Raw genomic sequence first — 12,373 nt, 5'->3', positions numbered from 1 at the left:
TATTATTATTAAGGCTAGTTTTATTTCTCAAGTTAGTAAGTAAAAGCCAGATTGTATCAGTCGGAACTACTAGCAGTTTAAAGCACTTAACGCTTCCACTATCAGGAAGAAGAGAGAACTCAACTTCAATACTTTTCTTTTGTGCCTACTTTCCCTTCTCAAACTTTGGACAGAAAATCCAAGTAACAGATAAAAGCCAAAGGGACATAACAGGCCTAGATCCTTATACTTTTTCACTAGTTTTAGTCATGCCTTAAATTCCTATAGGGAATAATGGCGAGCCTTTTACAGCCACGTGCCACTCAAATGGAGTGCAGAGATCATACTAACTGATCCAACCACCACCTAAATAATTTATCAGCCCCCTCCACTGCACAAGTGGCAGCAGAGTCGCCGAGTGGGCAGGACACCATGTTGAACTGAGATAAAAACCACAGCACTCCGAGCCTGAGACACCTAAGAGAGGTTCAAGTGCTCCCAACTCATGATCACGCTACTAAAATACTCAACTTTCACCCATCCCTTACGTTCAACTTCAGAGAGACTTTTTGGTTAAAACAAGAACAGGAGAGAGCCCTGAGCCCGCTGTGGGCGCCACGCGCACGCAGGAATGCTGCGATCCGCAGTGGCTGCCAAAGCACTCGCCTGGAATTTAAGACATCTGTTCCGCTCTGCCGAGCCACAACCACACAGCAGACTTGCTAAACAGCGAGCAAAGACATGAATAGAGGGGTGACAGAAGGACCTTTGAACTCGCTCTCCTCTTTGGAATTCCTCCCATCTCCCAAGCACACGTAAACCAAAGACCAAACCAAGACACGTAAACCAAATTAGAGTCCTTCGGTCAGTGACAGCCACCCGCTTTGGGTACCTGATGTCAACTCGTTCTCAAAGTACCTGTGGTTCCTCAGCCACCCGCTTCGGGTACCTGCTGCCAACTCACTCTCAGAAGCCCCGCGGTTCCTGGTCCCTCACGCGAGCCACGAGCTGGCACCGAGGCTGCCGTTGGCATTTGCTGTCCCCGGGGACCCCGCGCGCGGGGCCCTCAGGAGCCCTCTCCGTGCGAGGACGCAGGGGCCTCGAGCTGCTGACTCGGGAGAAGCCTCTTCCCTGACTCCGCAAGCAGGAATCCCCCTTTTCCAGGGAGCCGGCTGCTGCCCCGAGCTGCTTGCAGGACATTCGCGTCCCGCTGCCGAACTGCACAAATGCGGAACAATTCACAGAGAAACCGAACACGGGCACTGCAACAGCAGGCGCCTTGAAGATAACCTGGGACAGCCTTTCCTTTTTTAAACCTGCTTGACTAACAAGACTAATTATACATAAAATGAAGGCTTACACTAAGCCTCCTCAAGCCTCTTAGCTTGGCTGCTATTTTTACCTTACGTTTGGTTTGCAGGCATGGATGCTTTCACGCTCGATCCTGCTGAAGCAGCACTCTGAGGGGTATCTCTGCTTGCACCCCGAGGAAGGTGATAAATCACCTGAGCCAACACCTCAGCAGCCTTTCACCACCTGGCATTTGAGAGCAGCCACCATCTGCCAATCTGCTAGAACAACTTACCCCCAAATGGCCCACTGAGGTGAACAAATAACATTCAAAGAACGATGTCTGCGAATTTTCATCATTTTATTTATTGTGTAATTTATCATGACATACTCTAAATCTCACCACTGTCAGCCAAGAGTGAATAAATTGCTTTCACAATAATTTTAACCAAAAATTCTTTTTTTTTGTTTTCTTTTTCCTTTTTGGTCAAACTCTTCACAGGTAAAGCCATGCAAGACATTAATTTATTCTGGGAGAAGGTATTTAAGTATCTAGGTCACTATTCTGGGCTTCAAACACACCTATCATCTGCAACTAACTCATTTCAAACTGACAGTGTATTTATCAAATAATGTGAAATTACCACAGTTTTTCATTTATAAACACTCTTATTAACTGTGTGTTCATTCTGTAAAAATATCTTTGCACTGTGATTATTACTGTTTCTTTCTTTCTTTCTTTCCAGCCTTTCCTTCCAGCTTTTCTGCCAAGCTTTAAAGATTTAATAGAGTCTTTGGGTAGAGGTCAGCAAGAAGTCGGTTTACAGCATCTTCCCAGTGTGTTCCTGTATTCTTGGCTAAAAGCAATCCAGTGTCAGCCCAACTAAAGGAACCTCCAACTGGAGCTGAACATTGTTTATGAGACAGAAAATCCATAGCATCTCATGGTGTAAACTGTATTACCCAGTTGCTACAGAGAGGCCTTTTAGGTATGCAACAATATAGTGGCTGTTTTGCTTGTGGTACATTTGGAATTTTTAGAACAAAATCACTTAAAACATTAACAAATTACATCCACACGCAATCTTTTGTTCACGGAGATGTTTATTTATGCCTTCAATGCTTGTAGGGAATACGGTTTCACTACAAAAAGTGTCTCAGAGAAACTCCATTCAAAATCTAGACTTAAGAATGAAGGGAAAAAAATATACTTTCAGCTGTACCAGTCCTGAGTTAAGAAGTAAAAAGAAAAGTCCCTTAGAGAGATAGGAAACAGCACCAATAAAACTGGAGGGCTTCTTACTGTTATCTGCTCATGCTTACCTGCTTGAGAATTGGTAAAATTTTGGTGGGAAGAATCACTTTATTAGAACGTGGACCTGACTAAGATTCACAGTCCCAGTCTGTCGACAAAAATATCACGGATTCTTTTACAATCAGAATTCAGGGCGCCAGTTTTACTTTGCATTAAAGTAGTCAGGACTGCTAACAGCACAACTGCTGCCCCAGGGTGTAACAATTTCTCTTAGTTAAACGGGTCAATGAATATTTACTTAATAAACCTATTTTAATAAATATTTCCTAACCACCACTGAGTTCCCAAAAGGTTACATTTTTCTTAGAAGCATACCACCCATATGTAATTGTAAACCTGCGGTAACATCACATCTCCAAATAAGTCCAGTAGCTTACATTCAGTCTCTTGCTCCCTCAGTGAAAGGATTTCAAGCCATTTGCAATGCTCAGTTCTTAACATCCAGGGCACTAGGAATCAATCTGACAGTGTAAATACTTCTAAGAGTCCGAACAGAAAAGGCACTTAGTCTTTTTGGGGAAGACACCTGACAGATATATTTTATTTTTTCAAAACAAGCCCTTTTTCTGTCAATAAAATCTTTAAAACTAACTTTAGATAAACATATACCCTATGAATAAAACCAAGTTCTGTGCCCTTTCCAAGGGAAGGTAATATCACTCCTGATTGGGAAATCAAGTGTGAGAGAATCCAGAAACATTCCTGCAGAAGTTCTGTTCTTTTTTCTGTGATATCCTAGTAGGCTACCACAGCCGCCTAAAAGAAAAATGTATTCTCCAAAGAATTTTCATTTTGTAAACCGAAAGCCATAGCCATTTCTGGACTGTTTCTTATTAGGTGCTTGTATCGGCAATAAAATCTAAGATTCTAATGGATTTTAACCAGGAATGTGCCAGTTACAATCAGTAACCTGTGAGTCCATGCAGGAGAGTAAATCCCCTGTCCAACTTCCTTCCTCTCAGCTGACTCACTGCCTCAGCGATGCTCTCCATAAGGCACTTAGCAACAGGAAATTTAAAGAGCATCCGACAATGCCATTAGTAGTTTTGATATGTCTGTGGGGGTGCCTCAATATTACCTGGCTCAGGTATGGAATAATCACTCAAAATAGCCATAGGAGTCACAAAATTCTTTCCAGAAGCCACATCCATTCTAGTCTTTGTTCCTATTACTCTTTCAGCACAAAGTTATCCCTTTTTTCTAGCAGTCCGGGAATCTGACCATCTAAAACTGGGTAATGTCTTAATGTACCAGAAGTGTCTGTTTCGATCCTGATCAGCTCTTTAATAAAAACTACTGCCCTTTCAACACGGATGACCTAAGAGAGAGAGATGCTGATGGTGTCTAACATGAACTTTGCAAATCCCTACATCTATCTTTAGGTCTAAAGTCAAGAACTGCAAAGCAAGAGACACTGATATGGAGTGTGGGATGCTGCCTTCTTCCAACACAGAGAAGGGCAGACTGAACTTAGGAGGAAGCTGTAGCGGAGAGGCTTTTCTAGGTATCACTCATTTTTCTTCCTCCCCTTCTTCCTCCTCTTGTTGGACTGAGGGCTTCAGAGCATTGTAAGGTAGAATATTTTAGAAAGAGAAGCTGCCTGCTCAAAATTTCTGTAGAAAAGTTGAAAAAAAAGGCTCAGTATCTGTGCACTCTCTTTGGTGGATCCTTTCCTTAGTCTGCTCACAAAACATTTCCCGAAGTATTTCTAACAGAAGCCTTCACATACTGCAATTCACCTGGCCCAGTCACACCTCCAGCAGGGACAGAGCATTTTGCTATTCTTCCACGTGTGGAATAAGGGATTGGCAGGCATGTGGATAGGAAGCCCAGTAATGGCATTCCTGAATTCCCATTACTTCAACCAGAAAGCCTCAAGAGCGCGGGATTGCCATGGAGGGGTTTGTTCAGCAAGAATCCCTCCAGCAAGGGCATTACATAGAAACAAGGGAAGAAAAGGAGGGATGGCCCCAAGCTCTATTCCACCAGAGCTGGTCCACACCACTGCTGGTCTTATACAGACACCCCTCAAGAACTGGGAATAACAGTCAAACGCATCACCTGCAAAAGCAGGTATAATACATGGTGTCCACTCCATTGCATCCACTACACTATATATGCACTTTGGAAAAAAGAGGGAGGGGGGAATTTCAATTTGTTCCCTTTAAAAGCGGGACTAGTGACACTCACCATGTAATCTTAAGAGACTTCCCTTGATTAGATTAACCTGCAGCTGAAGGCTGATATAAGAGATGGTCAAACAAATGGGAGATTTTCTTGCTTAGAAGATGGTGCCTTTAGGAAGTTGGCCTCACATTGAAACATTTTGATTTATTCTCCATCAAGAAGGATCAGCTTGAAATAGATTATTTCATTTTCAGAGAAGGCTGTTCTATATTAGCTGCGTATAAATCCCAAATTAGACCTTTGAATTCCCAAAGCGGATGTTCAGAATGCAGAGCCTTGGCCTGAGCGCTGCCTTGGATGGGATGGCTGCTGCTCAGCGACTCTGAACCACTTTGACCTTCCCTAGCGATGGATACAGAGCCAGCTACTGCCTTGGAACTAAGGGAAACTGCAGCCTCTGAATCCAGACCAGTGCACCTTGCTTGAAACGAGGAAGTCTTCGCTGCCTGGAGCACAGACAATACAGACACCGTTTTACCGGTGGGTGGTGAGCCACGGGGGTAAAGAGCCCATCAGTTAATCTCATTAGCACATCTCATCTCATTCTTGCATATGCTTTCGCATCCTCACACTCAGGAGGAACATCAACAGCACGTGGTTAGCAGGTTATCCAAAACCATATTCTTATGCTTCCCCCTGCCCCAAATCATCTCCTCAGTCTGCTGTAAATCCACTGAGTTCCTTTGGTCTAGAGCAACATTTCTTAAAAATTTAAGCTGGAGGGAGCTTGTTCACATTGCAAACACTTGGATAAAGATTAATATTCTAATACTGAGAAGACTGTAATTAAAGAAGCATCGGGCAGCTTTTCCAGGTGCTCTAAATCTTACAGATATACACCCAAATGACTTGCTCACATATTCCTTCCTTTAGGAAGATATGCTATACTCCTCCCCAAAACATCTGACATTTTAGGAACTAACCTTTAAATGAGTTTCTGGAGCAGTATCTTTCTGGTGATTATAATTTTCCTATACATATGGGAAAAAAAGGAGATACATGATACATATATCATGTATCATTTTGTCTTTTACAAAACCAAAATAATACAGCAATGAATGAATGTGACCATTCTCCATACCATTCATTTGGCCTATGGAAGATGCTCCTGCTCTTCATCTTGTCTGGTTTAACTCTTTAAAAATTGCAACTTTCTTGGGCAAATTAAACCACCAACTCAGTTCCCCGTGTGAATAATTTCTTATTTGTTTCCCATAATAAAAGTGACAAGATTAGGATGGGAAGCATATGTAGCAGGATTAGGTATTACACGATAGATGATTTTTACTAATTGCCACCTATACAATTAAACAGAAGATTTTCTCTGGCACCAATAAGCCTATAAGAACTGAAGCTAATTTTCTTGGTTTCCGAATTCTTCTTTCACTGTTTGAAATTCTGATGACACAGATAAGGCAGAGAAGATGGCATCTGGACTCCTAGGCTTTTTGTCATAGACATATCACAATCTTCCCATGCAATGTCTTGGGCAAATAACTTAAACTTCGTTTTCTCTTGAAGATTACCATCTCTCAACAAGCATGCAGCCACACATTCACATCCATCTTGGTAGGAAGTTGTAGTAATTTCCATAAAGCCCCGCTTTCTGATTAGTTTGTTAACTTTAATAGTAGTCAAATACTGTTGATTCTCATTAAGACGTAGCTCTTTAGATACTAAATTAAGCACACTATCTGATTATTGTCCGAGACAAATCTCTTGAACCTTTTCCCCCTCTTCTCTTGTCTGAGTTTTGACAGTGCAGAAGCAACTGACTGCGCTCTCCTCGGCTCGCCTGACTTCCCCGTGCAGCTTTGGCGAGGACGGGAAGTCACAACCCTTCAAACTGAGGCTGCTTTGACAGCAGTTAGGGCTTGACTGCACGTAGCAAAAAGGTTCTAAAGCTCAAACAGCATTTCCAGCACATCCAAATCTTAACATAAAAATGCTTTTTTTTTTTTTTTTTTTTTTGCTAAATAAAATATTTGTCTGGTCCACTAGCAATCTTATCTATCTTATTCCTGAGAAAGCACAGGTCAAGTTTACTGCAATTCTATTCTAAACAAGAAATAAATTAGTTTCCTTTTCCATATGGTTTCTGACATTTAGAAGGAAGCACACCCAGAGTCCCTAGTAGAGAACAAAAGTTATATGACAGCAGATACGGGAAAAAAAGAAAAAGGATGTACACGAAGGAACACAATAGAGTTCCCTGCCATATCCACCCTGCATAGGAACATATAGCCAAACTGTCTGGAAAACTGTCAGTCTTTGGAGACAGAATAGATACAAGTTAAAAACAGAAGATGTGAAGCCATAGAGCTGTGTCAAGTTTAGAAGACCCGCCTGAACACTGTAAAGAACTGGTGGAAACAAATTATAGAAAGTATTCTATCTCATATGTTTATACAAAACAAGAAGAAAAAAAAAAGCTATCTGTAATATTAAAAATTGTAAAGTGCAGAAATTGTAGAATCTCAAAACTGAATTGTTCGCACTATATAATTTATGTCTAAAAACATCAAATACCTAGAGGAACATGTAATAGGCTAAAATTTCAGTCCTACTCAGTTTCAAGACTTTCAACATCAAGATTTTTAAAGCTAGTTTTTGAACTTTTTTTTTTTTTACTATGACTTCTCTTAGAATCCAGATTTTATACAGCAGAATTTGTTACTAAGTAGAACAACTTTCATTTATCTCCAATACACAGACTCAATTTCAGAAAAACAGCTCATACTCTACATATTTAATCATTTCCTTATGCCTCCTATAATTACTAGCAGTTAGGAAGATAGAAGACTGAACAATCATATACTTTATCAGTGAATTAACTATAGTTCATTTTTCCCCTTTCCCTTCCCTCCCCATCCCTCTCCTCTCTAAAACTGCACAATCAAACAGCACATAAAGGAGCTTATTTACATGGAACACCATCACATTTGTCTTTGTTGGGTCATCACTTCATGGCAACCCAGAACGTATGGCTGTTGAAGACTGGTGCATATTCAGGATTTAACAAATAACAATTCATATGCAGAAAACAGTCACAGAGAGAAAAAAAAAAGCTAATCAAAACACATTACAACATTAGATTTTCACTTTTTATAAATGGAGTAAAGATGCTTTTAAATATATTTACAGTTAGAAAAAGGATTTAGGATTACTACAAGTCAAAATGATTTAGAAGCCATGAAAGTGAAACTGATTTAAATTATCTTTGTAACATGATCAGAGTGAAACTGCAAAACTCCACTGCGTTTGTCTATTCTGTTGTTACTACTGTCAACATCCCTTTAATCATAAATGGGCAAAAATAATTTTGTTTAATGCCGCAACAAGCATCACTGTATTTTAAACACTCGCTAGGTAATATTTACTCCTTCAGCTAGAGCCACCACCACAGCTCAGTCTTTAGATCCTAGCTGACTTGCATTTGTATTTAAAAAAAAAATTGCTTTTTTAAGTCTTATTCCAAAAAGAACAGGGATTTCAAGCAGCCCTTTCCGCACCCTCCTCATTACAAAGATACCTTTACCAAATTCTTGAGATAATTCTCTAGTGACAGCTGAATCATAGCAAATCCACTCAGTTCTCCTCTCCTTCCACACCAAATGGCTACTTATTTCCACAGGTAATAAGAGACCTTTTGTAGGTGGTGCTGGGTGGTTTATTCACATTAACTTAAATGAAACTAGGATTCCCATTTAGCGAACTATAGGTGATAAATTAGTATCTACTTCCAAGGACTAATGAAATGTGTTAGCATTCATTACAGTTGAAACTAGAAGCACATTCCATAAAACATCTTGCAATGAGATTTGCTATCATTAAACTGCTTACTTTAAACAGTTTCATTTCTCTCGTAATCCATTACATCAGTATATTCCGCAAATAGTCCCACCTAAAAATAAAATATAAAAAAATAAAGTTGAGAAGCATGTACTTTTCTTCTTAAAACTAGTGTATGTTATTCTGACCTCCAGCCCAGCCCCCAAAACATTTAAATACTTTAAAATACATTGTTTAAAAGATACTAAGATTTGACCAGGTAATGTCAATGAACAAACATCCTGTTTAGTTAAGATAAAGCAGAATACATAGCAAATAGATCAGTAGTCATCCATCTGAAACAGCCTATAATTAACATTTGATGTCTAAAAAGTTTAAACAGCAACACCAAAGAATGAGGTATGTATGTTCTCAGATTTCACATCAGACTTTCATTTATGCAACTATTTTTTTTTATGCAACTGTATTTCACAACTAGCATCTTACAAAATAGACAGTACCATTGTGCCTGTAGAAGTACTGCATTAAAAACAGAAAAATACATTACTACAAGAAACCACCAAACATCACAACTGTCAGGGGCTACAAAAATCCACCATTTTAGCTGTTAGGAAGATGCATCTTAGATCAGTAATAATTTAGGGCTGTATTCACTATCAAAAGGTCCATCCAAATTTTATATGGGCAAAGAAATATGTATTTTGGATGAAAAGAATCACAGGAAAGTGACTGGACTACCTCACAAAAAGGAGCCAAATGGACTTTTGTACTCAATCTGTAACTTTAAATCTATACATGGATTTTTGTGTATATGTGCATGTGTGCGCATCAAAACACTTATTGGTTGTAAACAAAAATGCAAAATCTGTATTCACAAAAATATTTTATTGGTAATTTTACATAATACCAGATGGGATTGTAAATAGTTCTGCTCTGTTTCAGTCTATTACTAAGTGCCTATATGCTGACAATTTATGCCATAAAGCAGGGTAGGAAGTTTGCTCATATGAGTTATGCCTTATTTTCTAAAGGGCCAAATTAAAATGAAAGAAGGTGATTTCAGAACAAAAAAAAAAGTAATAGTACTGATATTTCCTTATTCTTGTGCAACATCTGATACCTCTGTAATGAAATGATAAGTGACTATGACACTACATAAACTTGGGGCAAGGAAACAGCACTAAGCAGAAAAGAGAATTGTACTTTGGGTTCTTTTTAAAGCTTTTCTAAAACTTCTTATTTCCAGATGTTCGCTTTGCCAAATGCTCAGTCACCTGAGATTCAATACACTTGTTACAGTCCAGCACACCAGTGTACAGTGACAACCTAGTACTTCCCCTGAACTATAAAGCCTTAGAATATCTTCCAATCCTTAGAATATCTTCCGTTTTGCTTGTAAACATTACAATAAGTGTTTTAAGTGTAAATAAAAATGGTAAAACCAGCAACATAACTCAGCAACAGTAACCTAGTCAAATGTGTCAAACATTGGCAAAAATTCATACAAATGTTTTATTTAATAACATTTTCCTATTTAACCACACCAAGTACCAGCAGGTGTTCTTAAGAAGATAATTATTATGAAAATTCTGTTGCAGAAATAATTGATTAGGTTGATCTTTGACTTGCATACATATAACTATGCTTCACAATTCCCAAATAATACATATTTCGGCAGCTTGAACTATGTTATAAAAATTTAAATTCCGTACATGCCAATAGTAGAGAATCCAAGAGCTGTGTTAGAATTCACTAAACTAAAAGTGAAAATGGACTTACCAATAACACTGCATAATGAACATTCAAACCACATTTTCATGGCACCTTTACACTTGAAGATTAAAAAAAGTTGATCTGAAAATGCTCTGCGAGCACTAGTAGATTGCATTTAAGTTATCATTTCTATGACTGCATTTTTTAACTGCATAAACTATGTTCCAGTAAACATATCAATTGTGCACGGATAATCTGTCATGAAAATGTGGTAGCAGGTGGCAGAAGTTATGTATTTTCATGTTTTGAAGAGAAGAGACTAAGAAGAGACTGGAAGAAATAAACTTTAATGAGATTCTCCATTCAGTGATGAAGCTTCTCCTCTGGGTGAGGATGACCTGGACATTCCCCTCTCTGTGTTGTCAGAGCTAGAGCCGCTCTGACTGTGTTGATCCGCAGAAGCTGCACTGGAAGCAGGTGGTGACTTCGTTTTCTCCTTAAAGTCTGTAATTATGACTGTCAGATCTCCAACGGTAACTTCCAAATGCTGAGCACTACTTCGATCCACATTTTTCAACCTTGGCCTAAACAAAACAGATAATCATATTAAAAGCACCCAAACCCTCGTATTATCTTGTCCTCCTCTTTTTTTATGCACTTGGGAGCAGATAAATGTAACACCAGCATCATTCTGCTGTGTGGAACAAGTAATACATAACATAGTAACATACCACATGTACTTGCTATAAAGTATTCCCAGTTAAGTTTTACATCAAAATGGCTGTAATACAGAGACAGATGAAAATAAGGTTGCCCTCCCCACCTTTTCCAAAGATTAAAACTTGACCTTTTGGGTAACTGCGCAGCAATACAGTTTTGTTACACATAAAGGTTTCTGATTTTTAAAAACTGTCTTTTGTTATTGTGGCTATAAAGTTATGACCCAGAGAAACGGCCTAAAACAATTCCAAGCAGAAAACACTGTTTAATAATGAAAATGTTGATGTCTTAAAAGTTCATCTGTGCTTTTTGAATTCAACAGCACTGATAATTTTAAAGACAAATTCTGAAAGTGCTAGTTTGCAGCAGGTTTATTTCCTTTCAAAATCTCACAAAGACTAATATATAGTTTAGATTGGATTTTGTGTTTGGAGTATAATTCTGGTATCCCTAGCAAATGCTGTGATTTCAGTTATGCACAGATCTCTGTATTATGCACAGTGCTGCTGGTCAATTCTCTTCATCTAATCTTCCCATCATTTGATATAGACTCAGAGAAGAGTACCATGAATTATATTCTGTGCAAGCTGTTGCGAACATCGTGGCTTTATACATTTAACTGGCTCCACAGCTTTCACCAGGTCTAGCTGCAAAAAATGAAATTAATATCAGAGTACATGTTAGTAGGTGTTTTAACAGCAAAGTCCTAACTTTTACTCTTTGCTTCAAGCAGAATTCCAGTAGTCCCAGTCATTTCAGCTGAAACACCTCATGCCCTCCCTCTGCTAGACAGAGATAGGATTTGACATCTTGTTCCCCAGAGACTGAAGAATCTAAGAGAGGGCTGAAAATCTGCTGCTCTGTAATATGGGAACAAAGAGGAAAAACAAACAAAACCCAGCATTATAAACCTGCATAGAAGTCCCACAGCTAGTTGTTTCTAGTATTTATTCTTCATGCAATTCTCTAGTCTGTATTTTTGACCAAAATTTCTGTATCAGTGTTCTCCATTTTTCCTTCTCACTTTTGCATTTTTAATGTAATGTTGCAATTTAACCTTTAATATTTACATTTATAATGCCTAGTTAGCTTTGTTAAAACTTGCTATATTAACTTCAGACATTTTATAACAGAAATATTTTAGCTGAGAGTGCTGTACAGTTAGAAATTGTGACTATAAAAAAGACAAGGAAAATAAATATATGCATTCACCTGCTGTCTCCTTAGTCTTAACCACATTTCTCTTAAAGAGTCTTATGGAACTTTTCTCTAGTCTCACAAATTCTTCCTGGTTCTGATATCCTATTGCAGGCACAGAGAAGTATTTGCTACTTCTCCACAGATCTGATCTCAAGAAACCTTCTTCACTGGGCTGCT

At 38.7% G+C, this 12,373-nt stretch overlaps 1 protein-coding gene across 1 annotated transcript in view; it reads right to left on the bottom strand.

Moving 5' to 3' along the window:
* Positions 1-6,365: 6,365 nt before the first annotated feature.
* The window catches only part of YAF2 (YY1 associated factor 2), a 29,233-nt gene continuing 23,225 nt past the window's right edge, over positions 6,366-12,373 (bottom strand). The window contains exon 4 of the mRNA XM_026050259.1: positions 6,366-10,860. Coding sequence (XP_025906044.1) covers positions 10,623-10,860 — 238 coding nt within the window. The 3' untranslated portion in view covers positions 6,366-10,622. The remainder of the gene's footprint in view (positions 10,861-12,373) is intronic.

The sequence above is a fragment of the Nothoprocta perdicaria genome, unplaced genomic scaffold, assembly GCF_003342845.1.
Source record: "Nothoprocta perdicaria isolate Ctin4 unplaced genomic scaffold, notPer1 scaffold_67, whole genome shotgun sequence".
Classification (NCBI taxonomy): Eukaryota; Metazoa; Chordata; class Aves; order Tinamiformes; family Tinamidae; genus Nothoprocta; species Nothoprocta perdicaria.
The sequence above is the reverse complement of the archived record's forward strand: the minus strand, read 5'-3'. Positions and strand labels throughout refer to the sequence as shown.